The sequence below is a fragment of the Magallana gigas genome, chromosome 1, assembly GCF_963853765.1.
Source record: "Magallana gigas chromosome 1, xbMagGiga1.1, whole genome shotgun sequence".
Classification (NCBI taxonomy): Eukaryota; Metazoa; Mollusca; class Bivalvia; order Ostreida; family Ostreidae; genus Magallana; species Magallana gigas.
The window spans coordinates 20,585,895-20,602,288 of NC_088853.1; the positions used below are offsets into that span (position 1 = coordinate 20,585,895).

Below are 16,394 nucleotides of genomic sequence, written 5' to 3' on the forward strand. Positions count from 1 at the left end.
GCTTTTGTGTGAAAAAGATGCTAGGTTCACCAATTTATGTTGTGTTCAACAACAAAAATGAATAAAATTCATGTTCATTTCTGTTATTGCATTGTGTTCATTTTTCATTTTGCACTGAAAAAAAGAGGATGCGAATAGAAAATCCTCTTTCTTAATAGAAACAGTTCATAATAGATTATCAAACTTAGTTTAACTTTCTACCCTTGATATGTTAAAGAAAAAATATCATGTAGATTTTGTCATATAGCATCTCAAAGATTATTTCTTCCATAAATTGAGACCTTTACGCGTATATTTAAAAGGATTTTGAATTTTACATTCCCTAAAGTTTTTTTAAAGTTCAGGTTTTTTGTTTCTGTATTTTTAATTTGCAGTTCCTTTTCATCCAAAAACAGCAATCTACTGTAAAACGTCACAAAGTGGTGACATGTTAAAAAACTCAAACTCTTGCTTGGTCAAGGGATCAAATTAAATTTCACATTTATCAGCGCTCTACCTAGATATCAATAAGCGTATTTAGATATTGAGTTTGAAGGTTAAGAATAAAACAGAAAATGAAGTCCATTTTAAATCTGATAAGTAAATGAGTTAAAAACCAATTATTCCTTAACTCTTAAGATTATTCTACTTTAGAAATTTGAAAATTAGGTACTAGGATAATACCATATAACCTAAATTCAGAAAATTAAACGTTGACTTCTAAAAAAATACCTATATCGTACTTGACGTATGACAAATCTGAAATAGCTCGAATAATCATATTTCTTTATATAGGTCATTTATGTTACATAATATTTCACTCATTTCCCTCGATAATTCAATAATGTAAAATTCTTGAAATTCTTGGTGGCTGAACTATCGTAGTATCTTAATAGTAAGTTATCTTCAGTACCCCCCCCCCCCCTAAAATTAAATTTAAATATTCATCGAAAACAGATTCAGGAAGAATTAAAATGTATTTTTGTTATTGATACTAAAAAGAGACGCATCGATGAAAAAACGTCCCCACGAATAAACATCAAGACACAAATCCACGAAAATGTGAACCCTATATTTAAAGAAATCCTGACAGTATCGCATTAACATGCCTGTGCTGATATATTCATAACAGCTGTTGCCAAAGCAGTGTACAATTTTATCAAAGCTAAAGTGTTGCACCTGTAACATGAATTCTATATATTTTCAATGTCCAAGTGAATGCCACTTTTTCCCCAGGATTTAATCAATCGCTATACCTTTCTTTGGTGTCTTTTTTTTATGAAACATGATGAGCTTCATTGACACATTGTTTTCAAAACAAAATAAGAAAACCATACATATTATGTTAAAGACCTCGTACATTAGAATATACTGACCCGTTCTCTGCACCCTGAGAAGCCTATCATGGTCTATTGAGTTTTAGGTATAATATACCTATTTTATTTTGTAGCTCTACTTCTAATACACATTGAAAGAGTTATATATTACATAATGTTTTCATTTGATTATGCTTTCATGGTAATGTTAGTCAATACATGTTTCTAGAAAACTTGATGATTAAGAATCTTTAAAAACGATACTCAAACAAACATAATATCTTAAGTCTTATTGCAATTTGAAAAAAATCTAAAAGATAAATAAATAGATTTAACAGCTGGCATCTTAGCTGTATATGAAAATTTGTTTGAGTTATTAGTTCTCATTTTGATTTAGCAAAGGACTATGTGCGGTATGGTCAAATATCTGCCCGATTTCAACCAATTTTTAAATAGTATCGTATAAAAATTAAATCTTCACAAATCATTGTAAAGAGGATGCCTATAACTTTAATCTTGATTTTAGTCATCATTGCTCATTTGCTGTTTATCTATGACGTCACTTAAATGACCGAATTCCCGCAAATTTGCAATAAAATGAAAATATTCTCATTTTTGTTCCATATTTTGCATTCGGAGGTATAGAGCGCAGGTCTGCTCAAGTGCAATTTTAACATATTTTTTTTGTCAGATAGTTATACACATTATATTAAAAAATGGTACTTGAGCATGCCTGCGCCCGATGTTTCCCAGTCGAAAAACCATCGGAAAACACCCATATTTTGCTAGAAAATATCAATTTATCAAAATAATGCAATCTTCATGACGTCATTTCTACATTATGACGTATCGTGGTGATAACCTTTTACACCTTTATTTCCAATATGATTTTAACTATCTTTCATCTTATTTTTAGAGCTCTTTCTAAAACTTTGATTTTGGGGGCAAAAAAAGCATAAAACCGCACATAGTCCTTTGCTACAATTGTTTACAACTGTCGTCTGTGCAATACACATATTTGAAACATATCTTTTTTTTTCAAAATACGTTACCAGTCCAAAAGATTGCATTCTTTTGACCGCATGTATACTATAACATAGTTTACTGACCGCCAGTTTAATATATTGGTTTAAATTGTTTTTTTAATGAATACATATATGAAAAAAAATCTAATCTGTATTAATTAAAACAACAAAATCCTTTCGATAAGATATTATATTTTTTTTTAAATACAGACACCCCCCCCCCAAAAAAAGAAGTTAAATCACAAAACAACTGCACTTAATCCTTTTCATCAGATTCATTACAGTATCTGAGAATGTTAATTATATCTGGTAATAGTAGAATAAGGCCTGCCAGGCAGATCACTGCAACCCCCGCTCCCCCGATGGCTACAGCACTCGGGCGCGATTCATACACACTAATTAGGCTTCGTGTGTAAGCGCTGGTTGTCTTCCTGTCTATTGTTAAGTCCTTTTTAATGTCCTCGATCCATTTCTCTATGGTTTGGTTTAATTTAACATAATGATGGTGTGTTGAAATTGCTGAAAAATGATATAAAAGGTAATACCATGAACTGCTGAACGATAGCTATTATACTTTAGAACTATATTAATTGCTAAATGAACAGTATTTATCTTTACAAAACTTTGTAATTTTTTTGGTATATCTTTGAAGTTTGAGAATTCCATCCAAACCATAAAACTACATGTATTTGTTGCGTATTATCATTTGTGAATGTATTTAAATATTTAGGTAATTATCTAAGAAAAAAAACTCGATAGTGTTGAATGGTTTAGAGAATACATCCCCTCCTCGGGCCTTCGGCCCTCGGAGGGAATGTTTTCTCTAAACTATTCAACACTATCTCGTTATTTATCTTAAAAATTCCCCCCTTGAACCCCCAAGAAGCATTGATCCATTCATATGTCCAACTGTGCTGTAATACAAAAGCATCAAGCTCATTTGAGATTCCAATAGTACCATACACAATAGCCTAACAAATTGCAAACACACCTTTTATTCATGGATGAGTGAACAGGTGCACATGTTATAGTAAACCATTCCGCTGTACTAAGCAGACTTAAATGTAAATGATGAATTATTTTAACGCAAAGTACATTTAATGTATATAGATCTACCGGGAAAGGCACGAATACCGTTTGAATGATATTTTAGACTTGCAAGGAGAAAGGACAAATCAGAAATTTGACGAAAATTAACAGACGATGATTTGTTAAAAAAATTTATAGGAGTCTTATGGAGTCAAAGTGCGACAACATTCCCTTTATTGTTAAAACTAAGGAAAAGGAGCGATATGGTTCAAGGTTCAAAGAGGAAGTCTATAAAAGTGTTTACGGAAGTGATCTATATGTGATCCCAAATCTATCAAAATTAAGTAAAGGAGATATTTCTGCTGAAATTTCATTTGTTGTTTATCGGATATACATTTACGGATGACACGATTCTATAAATTTGGATTTATGTTGGAAATACATGTTTTAACATTTTGTCATTTTTATTTGTTTTATGCACTGTTGGATATCTGAATCCAACTGACGGGCAGTTGGATATTAAAAATATCAAACTGCCCATCAGTTGGATATTTATATATCCAACCACTGTTGATTGAATAGTGAAAATAAACGTTGACAAAATACAATGGGTGACGTCATAGAAGTTTTTTAAGTGTGTGTAATCCCCAACCCAAATCCAATGCTCAACTAAGAATCTTATGACTAATCTCAACATTTAAATACAAATTAACGTCATAACCCCTTAATCCTGAATCCCCCTCTTAAAAACAAAAAGTAACACTAACCTTCACAATGCATAGCAGCTGTCGTCCATGCCTTATTAACGCAGTGTGTCATGGAGTCGTTAGAACTTCCAGAATATCCGTTTGCGCATGAGTACAAAGTTCGACTGCCATTGGATACTCCGTCATAGAGCTTATTCGCATTTGGAATATCAACAGGAGTTGGACAATCTATCCACAATATATAAAAAGAAGAATAGTTCCAGACTTATTGTTTAATAAATTAATCAAGTCCTAACGGGATAATGCCGATAAAAAATTCTGGTATTAATACGCTCTATATATGATGTGAAGTTTGGCGAGTGGAAATTTTGACGAGAAAATAAAAATCGCCAACATAGTCAAAATTAACACATCGTCAAAATTTCCACGTTTACAGTAAAAGCGATTTCTTCAAACAATATACATGTATCACAATTTCACAGAACAAGATATGGATGCATACTATAATATTCCAATACCGGTATATCAATAAATGTTTTGTAAAACGTTTCTGTTCTCGATATAAATGTCATTGTGAATACAGTGCAGATTTTGTTTTCGATGGATACATTAAAGCATAAAACCAACCGGAATACACAACATATCCTTTTCTAATATTTGGACAAAACAGTACCGAAGATGATATTCAATGCAAAGGACACTTCTGAAAAAATTATTCACTGTTTGATTGTGAATTATGATTATAAGATACATGTATCAACATTTCGATTTTGTTATTTTGTATTTTCAGCTGAATGCCAATATAAGAAATGGTCATACTATTTTAACTGGGCTTGACAGAAATATGTTGTTACTGATTTTGTCTTCTACCATATGTGTTTATCCATAGTAGCAATGTTTCTATTACATGAAGTGGTTAAAAAAACTATGTTATCTTTGACGGCATGATTATTTTTAAACCTTAATAAAAAACAATGGTGTTGGATTTTTAAGAGGTAGGATATTCATTATTATTTAAACGAAGTTGAATTAAATCTTTTGAACACACATATGCCCACCATATTTGTAAAACAATCTACTAAGTACTATGCAATAATATATATATGAACATACCTGTAGAAGCACAAGAACTTGCCAAATAGGCCCAGTTAGGTTTGCAATCATGCGTTTCCGAACAAGGCGATCCTGTTTCAAATATGTAAATAATTGAAAATAAGAATCCAAATGACATTGGTAACTGATTTGCAACTATTTTACACGGGATGGAGTTCTGCTATTCGATGTCTTTCAAACTATGTAACAATTGCAATCAATTGAGATTAAATGCAGAGCTTTATCCTGTTTTGATACGTATCTATATCATTAAAATTTTCAATCGAAGCTTTTTCTTTGGCCAGGTTTGGGTCAAGACGGTTAATTTTTCTCTTAGTCCAATCAATTTTAAGTTTGGTAGAATATGCACGGGGAAAATCCAAGCAATAGCATTACTACAAATTGAGGCAGTCTTTTTCAAATAGTTTTTGCATTGAACAGTGCTATCTATGTCAAAATGCATTCTTTGTGTGTGCCAACTTGAAATTGATTGACGAATGATGGAATCGTACCATGTTGACTTACAACATTACCACCGATGGTGGCGAAAACTTTTCTTTTATATATAATATTTAATAAAGGAGTTCTCACCATTGAAATCGATGACCTTGACCGTAACTTCAACCACTGTATCTTGCTGGTTGTTGGTCCCAGCTCCCCATATACCGCCCACATAAATCAAGTAGCCATTTGTTACGGCTATATCCGGTCTCCATAAAAACACTTCCGTCTCCGTATAAGCGTAAATAATGGCACCATATGCATCGGATGATTGATCAATCATAGCACTCCCTCCAGCATAAAATGTAAAGCCGGTATTGTTACCGCTCAATGCTTTCATCTTAATAAGAAAAATAAAGTATTTTATATTTTTGTTAAATCGTAAATGTCGAAATTGTGTAAATCATGAGCATTTTTGTGTTTCAAATATGTTAATGTTTGGGGAGAACTGAAGTTATTTTTTTTTCCACAGGAGGAATCTCTGCCATTCAGTCAACTGAATGTTAACTGAATGGTCTGGAAACGTGACTGAATGACATGGATATGCCATTCAGTCACCTTTCAGTAACTTTTCAGTCACATTTCAGTTGACTGAATGGTAGAGATTCATCCTGTGTTCATTATTTAAACAATTGAGAATTAAAGATGTCAATGCTGATTGCCACTTAATATAAACGCTGATGTTTGATGTTAACCTACTTCCACAGACACCAGCATGGAATCGAGGCTGTAAACCGACTTAAGAGGGACTCTATCTACGGTTGGTGACGCAACATCTGCGTTGTTTTTATCTATGAAAAAAGTCCTTGTAAACTGGTTGGTACAAAGTACCCAGGCTTGTATGTAGAGGGTGGCGGTCTTGCTCTGTACCGCATCCTTCCCCCAACCATCACTTGCACAAAACACGTAACTACCTGAAATTTTACTTTGTTATTGCCTGTTTGAACATTACTTATACATTAATAAATATAATAAACGTCAAGCCAACATGATAGACATGCAGAGTCTGAATCATACAACCCATTTAATAATTTAAACGTTGTAATATTTAAGATGACAGTATGTGTACTGTTACATTTCGAGGTTTCTGTATTGTTAAACAATATAGTTGTTCCCCTTGTTAATAAGAACAGATTCCGGAATAAATCCGCTGTTTATATAAACACATTTCCTACTGGCTTTTAAAATAGATTTTTATTTCACGTTTGGCAGCTTGTAATTTGACATTGATTGATTGCAAAGTTTGAATATAAAACATTTGAAAATCGTTATAAGGTTAACAAGAAATGCATCTTTATCCACAGGAAAACCACAGCAAGAAAGTGGTGCAAACACATACCGGTCTTAAAATTGAAGAAATGGGTCATGGACATTTATGTATGTAAATTGTCAGGGGAAAAAACATGCATAAAAGTTTATTTTTTTGTTTATTTTTTTTTTTTTTACAAAAGATCAAAACATCGCAGAGTTCTAACCTTTCTTTGTATGAAATAAATAAACCTATTAATTACCAGTATTTATTTTATGTCTATTTAAACTTTATCGCTGTGCCTTTTGCAGTGCGGTCACAGTGCAATACAAGTTATTAATGCAAAACGTCAATATATACTGTGTCAATTATTGTCGAATTATTGTCGAACAATGGCCTAAGACTGTAAATTCGAATTACGTAGCCTAATGATCAACTCAGGTGTCCCGGGACAGTTTCTTTGTTACAATTCACTGTAGCATGGGGACGTTTGTTTTCGGAACTCTGTAACTAGTGTATATTCAGCGCAAATACATTTAATCTTTTTATAAGCCTTATCGCCAGTTTTGTGGGAAATTACTCGTCAGAACTTCTAAGAAATTTTATTTCTGAGATTTCTACTTTGTCCTATTTCGCTCATTTTTATGATTTTTCAACTTTTTAGACCCCCAGCTTAGTCCCTGTTAAGTGTTTATAATCCGTATCATGTACATGTTGCACCATCACATGTCAAAAACTAACAGGTGTATAGTTACAATGCCCTTTCCACTTTCTTTCGTTTTATTTCACCTCCCGTATGTAACTTGCAATTTTACTGTGAAAAGTCAGCACAACAGTCATAGCCATAAGTTTTGCATTTTGTATACATTGCTCATATACCCTGTGTAGGGCCATTATTTTGCATACCAATATCAACAAGATACATCTCTCTTACCAAGGAGAAATATTTGAAGGTCAGTTAATGAATTTAAGCAACACTCAGAAGCCTTCAAATTCACCGACCCTCATAAAAATATCGTCAGTTTCTTTTTCCTTAACTGTCTCTTCCTACCCCAAATATAAACCAAGGGCGTAAAAGCCTAAAGGCAACAATCTCATATTTCGCCGATAACTCGTGGCACGGGGTTTAAATATGGAATATTAAGGTTATCTGTACAAATGTACTTTATACCCCTTGTCTGGCCACAGTAACGACGGAGTTCTTAAAAAAAACAATCCCATTTTACAGAGATTACGTAAAACTTGTTCAATTTTTCATTTCAGATTTACATAAATACTTTTGTCTTTTTTTCAAACATACGAAAACTTGGTGGTCTACAAAGTAACCATAAGATTTGCTTTTTTTCGAAATTATTGTTGCAGCCATTAACTATTTTTTAGTCAAAAAAAACAAATCATTTATTTTGGCGTTAAATTTGAATATTTTTCTATATATCTATACAAGCTCTTTTTCTCAAGAAGATTAATAAAGTCTAAAAATGACTACAACTATTTAGTTCTCTAAACCACTGCCCTCATGTCGGCAATCATTTAAAGGATACTAGTAATTCTATATCATATACATGTATCGATACGTTCAGCAATAGCAAGACAGATGGAGAAAGAAAAAAGAAAGTAAGAAAGAACCTGAAGCGGACCAAATCCGGATTTCTTGATCGTCGTATGCAAACACTGTTCCACAAATGGTTTGGTACTGGTGAGACACAGAATTAAATGTGACTCCTGTTATGTAAAAACAAAATGTACACAAGTGTGTGTTATATCAAATTAAAAAAAGGTGGAAAAGTACTCATGAATTGCAAAAATTATTTTTGCTAATAACTCTTTTAATGATAAACAGAAAAAAGTTATTTATTTCATTTTTATCTCCATTACGGTGAGAACTATAAAACACTGATATTAAAAAAGATAAAAACAACCGACCTTTGCATTGAAAACAAATTTGCTACCTTCAATATTTAAGATCAAGCTTAATTACCGTGAAGTTTTCAATGAATGGATTGAATTCATTGAAAGATATAACTACTTTTTGGTATTCAATCTTACCCCCTGCCTCTGAAACGTAACCGTTTGACATCTTCAGCTGCACTACTACAAGATCAGGGTACCTGCTCAGTCCATGTGTCACGCTCTGGTAGCTGCTTGCTGTAAAATGATTATAAGATGACACTTTAACACAGGTAACAACACGTTCAAACGTACGTTATATATTTATTTTGTTAATGAATACACTGGACACAAACAGGGTTTCCATAACAAGACTGTATGTTATGATATAAAACATGTATACGATAAATGTCAATAATGCTAAGTGAAAGAAATGCATTAGATTACTTATTGGGGAAATAATCAAGGCCGGTGCATGATGAAAAATGTCATAAAGTCATTGAACATGTGCCTACTGTACTCATATCATTATTAAAAATGATTCATTATATCTTTGATATTTTGTTAAACCTCGCGGTGTAAAAAAGCATTTAATAGGGCTTCATAGTCGTTACATGTTATAAAGTATATCTTCTTTTGAAGGAACTCTTTGTTTAAAGATATAGGAACAAGTTCAAATTTCAATGCTAAAATATTAAAGGTTTACTCTTCATCAAATAATAGTGTATGACCATAAGAATAGTAAGTAAAGTTTACAGGTACATCTGATGGTTAATCTGTTCACCATCCAACCACCTTAAAGAGGAGACAAACATGTCAGCATCAATGAAAACCAAGATGAGAAATATCTGATTAACTGAATCACTTCCACATTTTTAGTAACCCAAACTATGAACAAAAAATAAAATAAAAGAAATATATGCATGTACATTTTGAAGGGGAGACAAACATATCAGCACAATTAATACCTAGATGAGAAATATCTGATTAACTGAATCACTTACAAATTTTTAAGTAGCATAAACTATGAAAAAACAATTAAAATATAAAAAATATATGCATGTACATGTTGAAATATTCATCGATCCTGATATCGTAAACTTGGCTGGAGGAAGATCGCACAAACCCCAAACTTTTATTCTGACGTCCGCCTGCGCATGCGACGCTTGGAAGGGCCCGGTAAAAGCAGTGCCACCTATGCAATACATGTTGAAATATATTGTTATATATGATACTCAGTCTAGAGTAAACAGGCAAGACAAATAATATAATTACATATACTTTATGAATATCAACAAAAAGAAAGCTTTTTCATTGGTAATTTTTTTTTAAAAACATTTAACTAATATTAAAACTCTTTGCAGTGGAATCATTTTGATCGGTGTGAAGCTTATTTTTCGGGTCTTTTTATGTGTGTATAAAGAATGAGTATTGTTCTTTTGGGACCCATACTCATGACACAACGAACACATACGATAAATTATGATTTAAATTTCTACAAAAACGTAAGTACTTCGTAACAATTACATTGTCAAACAAAATCGATCGGAAAAAGTTGGTTCATAAAAGAGTTACAATTTCTAGAAGTCTCACTTAACACAGTGAAAAAGTATTTTATTCGTAAAGCAGTATCGTACCTGTATAAATGACCAATCAAATAAATGTGAAGGTTTATTGCCCTGGCAAGTGATTGTATAGAGCCAATCAGATCTCTCGTTATGTAGAATAATCATATTGAGGTATAATAACTATTTTTTATTAAAGTAGTATTTTACCTGTATAAATGACCAATCCTTTGTCTGACTGATTATTTTCGATGGGGACAAATATTTTTACATGGAACTCGTTGTAAATGTAGACCACGCCCCCATATACATTGTCGCTGTCGTCATCACGTTGTGCAGAACCGGAAGCTGGAAAAATGTACTCACTTCCGTTTTCGTGAACTTTGACCTGCACGTCGACTTTTGCCGGGATATGCCCAAGAGGGTGTGTTATTATAACGGGACTGGTCCCCTGGGCTTGAATGGGAATCCATGAACTGATGTACAGGGAATTAACTTCAGTAGCGAGAACAACTATGAAATCAATCATATGTTAGATTAACCATTAAAAGCATTTGATTTATTTTAGTCATGAAGTCATAAACAGAATTGAATATCTGGTTATGATTAAAAAATTATCTGATGATTTTAAAACCACTTGGTCCGAGTTTTTGTTTATTACAATTTCATTTTTATGGTCATACAGTCACAGAAAGTTATGGGAATTATGAAGTCTCACCAATTTTTAACAGCAGAATCGGGCTTCTTTAAAAAAAACTAATAATGATAATAATAATGATAAAAAACATTTAAAGACTATAAAGATAACTTCTCATGGAAATTAAAAAAACAAACAAACCAACAACAACACTGTAAATCATTGCATTGTTAAAGAAAGAATTGTTTTGTTTGGTCCTGCGGTTGCGATTTTTATTCAGCAAATCGTATTAGATCATATTCCACATCTTAGATATCGATTGTAATAACAAATTTCGGAAAGATATCTGAACAAACGTACACATTTTTCATATTGATTTGCTGAAACAATTTTAAAAGCACATTTACTCTATTTTCGGAAGTCCAAAAATTGTCTTATAATATCATATTCGCCTCGACATCAAGGAGAATCCTTTTAGGGACAAAATCGTCTGTTATGTAAGGTTTTTTGGCATGCAGATTTTGAACATCGTTTTCCAAAAGAAATATAACACTTAAATGATCTGGAAATGACTTTCAATTATTGTGTTTTCACTTTACAAACCTATTTTACAACAAAAGTAAAATATTATAAATAAAAATTTGAATAAAAAAAATTATCTTAAGGATATCAAACATAACAACGATCATTTTAGACCAAAGTCAGTAACATGGCCTTACACCATTGCACCATTACGAAGATCGTTTACAGTTTAAGCCTTCTCCAGAAAAGGTCAGATAAGAAACCGGAGAGGGCTGATGATTAATTATTGCAGCAGGAACACGGCAAGAAGCCGTTGCAAATAAAAGTAGAAAAAAATAATGTCCAGGAATATCGATTTTATAGCTTAAATGCCATTAAGTCGAACAGTGCTTGGAGATAGTGAGCTTCATGTAGCTTATACTTAAACTATTTGGCTAAAGGTTAATTAAATCGACGCATGTCTTTATAATGCACTAAGTCTAGGAATGAAATACGTTGAATTTTAATTAAAGACACCCCCCGCCCCACACTTATGCATGTTAAACAATTCAAAGGCATGAATTACTCAAAAGTAAACAGTAATTATAAATGTCAAATTAAAATAAATTGAACATTATTGATTTTTGTAAAACTGATAACAGGAAAGCTGCTCAAAAAAGTAAACCCCTATAATATAGGTTTTATACATCAAATATGAAGTGTATAACTGCAATATTAACATCTGATATTATAGCAGAATTTATTGCTTATTTGCAAGATATTTTCTCATTAAAGAGACAATCATTGCTTCATGTAAGTAGCTTTATCGAAAACCTTCTACAAGTATCCCTTTTAAAGAGATGATAAGCATTTAATATCATTGGTCACAGCTCTGTTGATGTAAAGCGAAAGCATTATTTTACATGCAATAAACATAATAAATAAGATACATCGCAACGTTTTGTTGATTTCCGAAATAACAAGGCATGAAGAAGATTTATTTCATTAGGTGAATTTTACTTCCGATTAATATTATTACGCATAATAATGTAAAATAAACGGTAATTTGAATCATAATATATGTAACTGTAATAATGTTTTACTTTCAACGCACACGCATTAGAATGACGGTTTTAGTCATCTCCATGTAACCAAATGATTTACATGAGGCTGTCATTGCATAGTAAATAAAGTAGTGCAAGGCGCAATGCGTGCGGAGATCGTAAAATTTGCCTGGTGCCTCAGGATCACAATAAACGCCATATTTGTGAAAGAGCATACATGATAATCGTTTCTTTTATGTTTGTACATTCTCTACTTAAAGGGTTGAACGTTCCTCTTGGCGGAAAAGCATTTTTTTAAGTTACATCTAAGATTAGGTTTAATATGTCCGTATAACATGTATGCATATATATATATATATGATGCATGGTTATGATAATGATCACGAAGCCATGCTCTTTCATATTTTTCAAAAATTATATTTTTCATTTTTATTTAAAGCCAATGTTCTGTCATAGTATTTGCTTCCTTTTTATATTTTTTTTATTTCTTTTATTTATTTATTTATTTTTGTTTTTCTGTATTGTTCTTTTGTCTTTATAAGTCAAGTACATTTGCTCATGATTTTCATATAACATTCATATTTTTACCTATTGTTAACGTGGCTTTTTTTAAATGCTTATAGAGGTCATTTATATTAACGATTGGCACTCCCCGTAAATCAGGTACATCGCTAAATGCCATGCATATGAGTATAAGAAGGCGTGCATCCAAAACCAGGCCGATTCAAATCAAAGCTAACTTCTTTAAAAAAAAAAAACGTTAATTGTTGTACACCCCAAGCATGATACATTCACAGTGTTTTCTAGACATATCAACTACTATTTTTTGCGGATCAGGGGTGGTTTTTTGTTGGTCTTTAACTAACCAAAAATGTGCTACAGATAAAATAATCATTTATCATAAGAATGTTTATTAACTTACGTCAGAAAAATAACTAAAAAATATTTTAAAAAATTATGCCAAACATCAAAATCTCCTTTAAATCATCTAAAGTTTTTTGTTTTTTTTTCAAACAAATATCCGACCTTTATTACAGAATACAGCAATATGGTGAAACAAATGTAAATCATTGATTGAAAAAAAACTTACCAAATGTAAAAACTCTATACCATTTAGGAGACATTCCAGTTTAATATGTAGTGGCAAAACAGTAAATGTGATTTTGAAATCAGTATGAATTTAAAAAGCTTTCAAAAAGAAGAATATCTGAGTATTTTCATTGGATAATTGATTGTAATACTAAATAGCCTAGCATATATTAATTAAAATCTATTGGGTTTTCCCCAGCAGTCAATTTGGGATCAAGGAAAAGGAAACAAAAGTTTAAAGTCATTTTTCATTTATTGTAAGAGGTTTGTAAGCATCAGTCATGACAAGTTCACTCAAACTTTGCAAGGCGTGCAAAAAAATTGCTTAAATTTATACGTAGGTGTTAAAACCGTTCTGTTTCAAACATAATTGCATTACTAAATTATTGAGGTGTAACCAGTAATGCAAATTACATTATATGACTTATTTATGTTTCCTGCGTTTTTATTTTTTTTTTAACTTTAGTTTATGTTAATTTTGCCAGTGGTAATATTTTTTTAAAATCATTTTTCATGTAAATTATAAAAGGGCGTCAAAGACGTTTTAAGAAGAACAAATTATACCACTGATTGTCAACATTCTGACCATCAGATGAAAACTGTGATAAATAAATAAAAGGGCTCCGACATACTCAAAAAACTACATTTTTCGATACAACTGATTGTCATTAACACTCGGTATGGGTTTGTTGAATTATTTTTCATAGTCATAAGAAGATATTCCCGATTTTTTCTTCGGTGGTAAATTCCTACCTCATCCCAGTCACGGAGGTCGCCATTTTCAAAATGGCGCCGGCTTTTACCTGACCCCAAAACGAAGTGAAAACGGAGTGGCGGGGGCGGGTACCAGACTATTCACTTCTCTGAAACCAAAGTGAAAGTAAGCAGCTCAAATCAAAAACTTGATATTTTTTGGATTTAGATCGAGTACAGGTAAAGAAATGTAGTTTTTGCAGTAATGTAGGGATAGTAGATTGTGGTCTTATCATTAACATAACTATATATTTCTAAATAATACATTCCTACACACAATAACTCATGTCGCGAGGGGATGCTCCGCTTAGCGGTGCCCTTGTTTTTTGGTTTTTTTTTTTAAACATCAAATGAATTTAAAACATTTAAATATTCCAGCACGGACAACCCATGAACCCTTGTAGCTACCATTGTTTTACCATAATGAAAATAAAATGATTGTTATTTTCTCGTGTAAAATAGATTGCCATTGAAAGAAAAGAATTTAGCAAATAACAAGTTTTGAAACTGAACTTTGCGGGACCTATTAAGTGTAATTAAATTAGTTTAAAATAAACAAAAGCAACAGGAAACATTCAAAGAAGTGAAATGTTTGTATGAAGATAGATAATTTTTATTTTCTTTTTTGTCATGTGAGTGAATTAATATCTGCTAGATTAGTTGCCGAATGTTTAACTTATGAAGATGTTAAATAACAAAAAAAAAATGAAAATCTTCCACTAGAGGGAATAAGGTGTCTGCATCCTCTGGAAAATTCAAATTATATTATCCACAGATATGACCCCCTTCTGGCTGGCAAAATCATCATCACCTTCCCTTATTTTTTTTTCGTATTTTTGTAAATACTAACCTTTTTTGACTATACGTTTAGTGTCAGTTAGTATTAAATGGTGTTTAAGATTAGTTAACAATATATTTGTCCTAAGGTAAAGTTAAATGTACATGCACCCGCAGTTGTTAAATTTTCTTACTCAGACTGATATCGACATGTTGTGAAAAAAAAATATTGGTCTTCAAATGCGGATTAATTTGTAACAGAATGATATAATATCCAGCTATAAATGGAAGTATGTGCTGCTCGATCAGGAAAATTGTACATTATATACTTCTTGCAGTAGTGAGTTATTTTTGTCTGTCCTATTTATAAATTTCTGTTTCTGTCTATGCATAATTTGATGCACTAGTGGCATGTTCTTAAAATTAATGTTTACCATGTAAACAGTTAAAGGTAGATGAAGTACACAAAACGCAAACGAACCCGGGATTGTCTTTTAATTTTGTTTTTCTGTTGCACATTCATACAACTCTAATTTTAGTAAATTGTACAAACAATTTAACATTTAATTTGACATCTGGTGGATATAATTTAAACTTTAAAGAGTAAACCGACGGTAGTATTCACACAGGTAGCTGAATGGCACATCTTGACCTCTATCCCTGCATACAAATGTGCTGAAGCCACGTGCTCGAATACGTGTTTCTTTTGGATAGTCACTCAGATCAAGAGGGCAAAATGTGTTAAAGTCAGCGGGGAATGGAGATTCATCGTGGAAAAATAAACCGTCTGCAGTATTCTCTCCTTGAATCCAAACATCTATATCTACACCATTGACAATAGGGACTGTGAAAAAAAACAAAAGATTTAAACTCATATCAAAGGTAAAAACTACATGTTTTTAAACCTTGAAGGTACACAGATTTTTGAAAAATAAGGATTCATTAATTTTTTTTCTTTTTAATTTTAAACCAGTTTAAATTTGAGCACAAATAGCTATATTCTAAAGAGACAAAAACATAATACTAAATGTAGCACAAGGTGTGTTCAATCTGAATCATACGTGTACCTAGGTAGTCCTCCATTATATCGTATTTCAGTTTACTATCAAGTTTGATCAGATCTCCTCCTTCAGCCTGACAATGCTCTACTGCTTTGAGATACGAAGCAGGTTTTAGGACGTACTTCAAACAAACTTGGGTATCTATATAGTTGTAAGTAGCAT

At 32.0% G+C, this 16,394-nt stretch overlaps 1 protein-coding gene and 1 long non-coding RNA gene across 2 annotated transcripts; both read right to left on the reverse strand.

The window, feature by feature from the left end:
- Positions 1–2,576: 2,576 nt before the first annotated feature.
- LOC105333349 (uncharacterized) lies at positions 2,577–6,989 on the reverse strand. The gene is made up of 5 exons (XM_066085470.1): positions 6,349–6,989; positions 5,740–5,989; positions 5,170–5,241; positions 4,117–4,284; positions 2,577–2,839 (listed from the first exon to the last, which is right to left on the reverse strand). Exons 1-5 carry the CDS (start codon positions 6,364–6,366, stop codon positions 2,577–2,579), a joined length of 771 nt encoding a protein of 256 aa, XP_065941542.1. The 5' UTR covers positions 6,367–6,989.
- A 1,954-nt stretch (positions 6,990–8,943) lies between these two features.
- LOC136273380 (uncharacterized) lies at positions 8,944–13,718 on the reverse strand. Its single transcript, XR_010711574.1, has 4 exons — positions 13,643–13,718; positions 10,561–10,863; positions 9,852–9,980; positions 8,944–9,043 (listed from the first exon to the last, which is right to left on the reverse strand). It is a non-coding gene; the product is annotated as an uncharacterized lncRNA (long non-coding RNA).
- Between the last annotated feature and the right edge of the window lie 2,676 nt (positions 13,719–16,394).

Coding starts and splice junctions, on each gene's coding strand:
- LOC105333349 (XM_066085470.1), bottom strand. Junction 5,242..5,739: donor CAAGGTCATCGATTTCAATG/GTGAGAACTCCT, acceptor TATTTGAAACAG/GATCGCCTTGTTCGGAAACG. Junction 2,840..4,116: donor AGCTGCTATGCATTGTGAAG/GTTAGTGTTACT, acceptor ATCATTTTTCAG/CAATTTCAACACACCATCAT.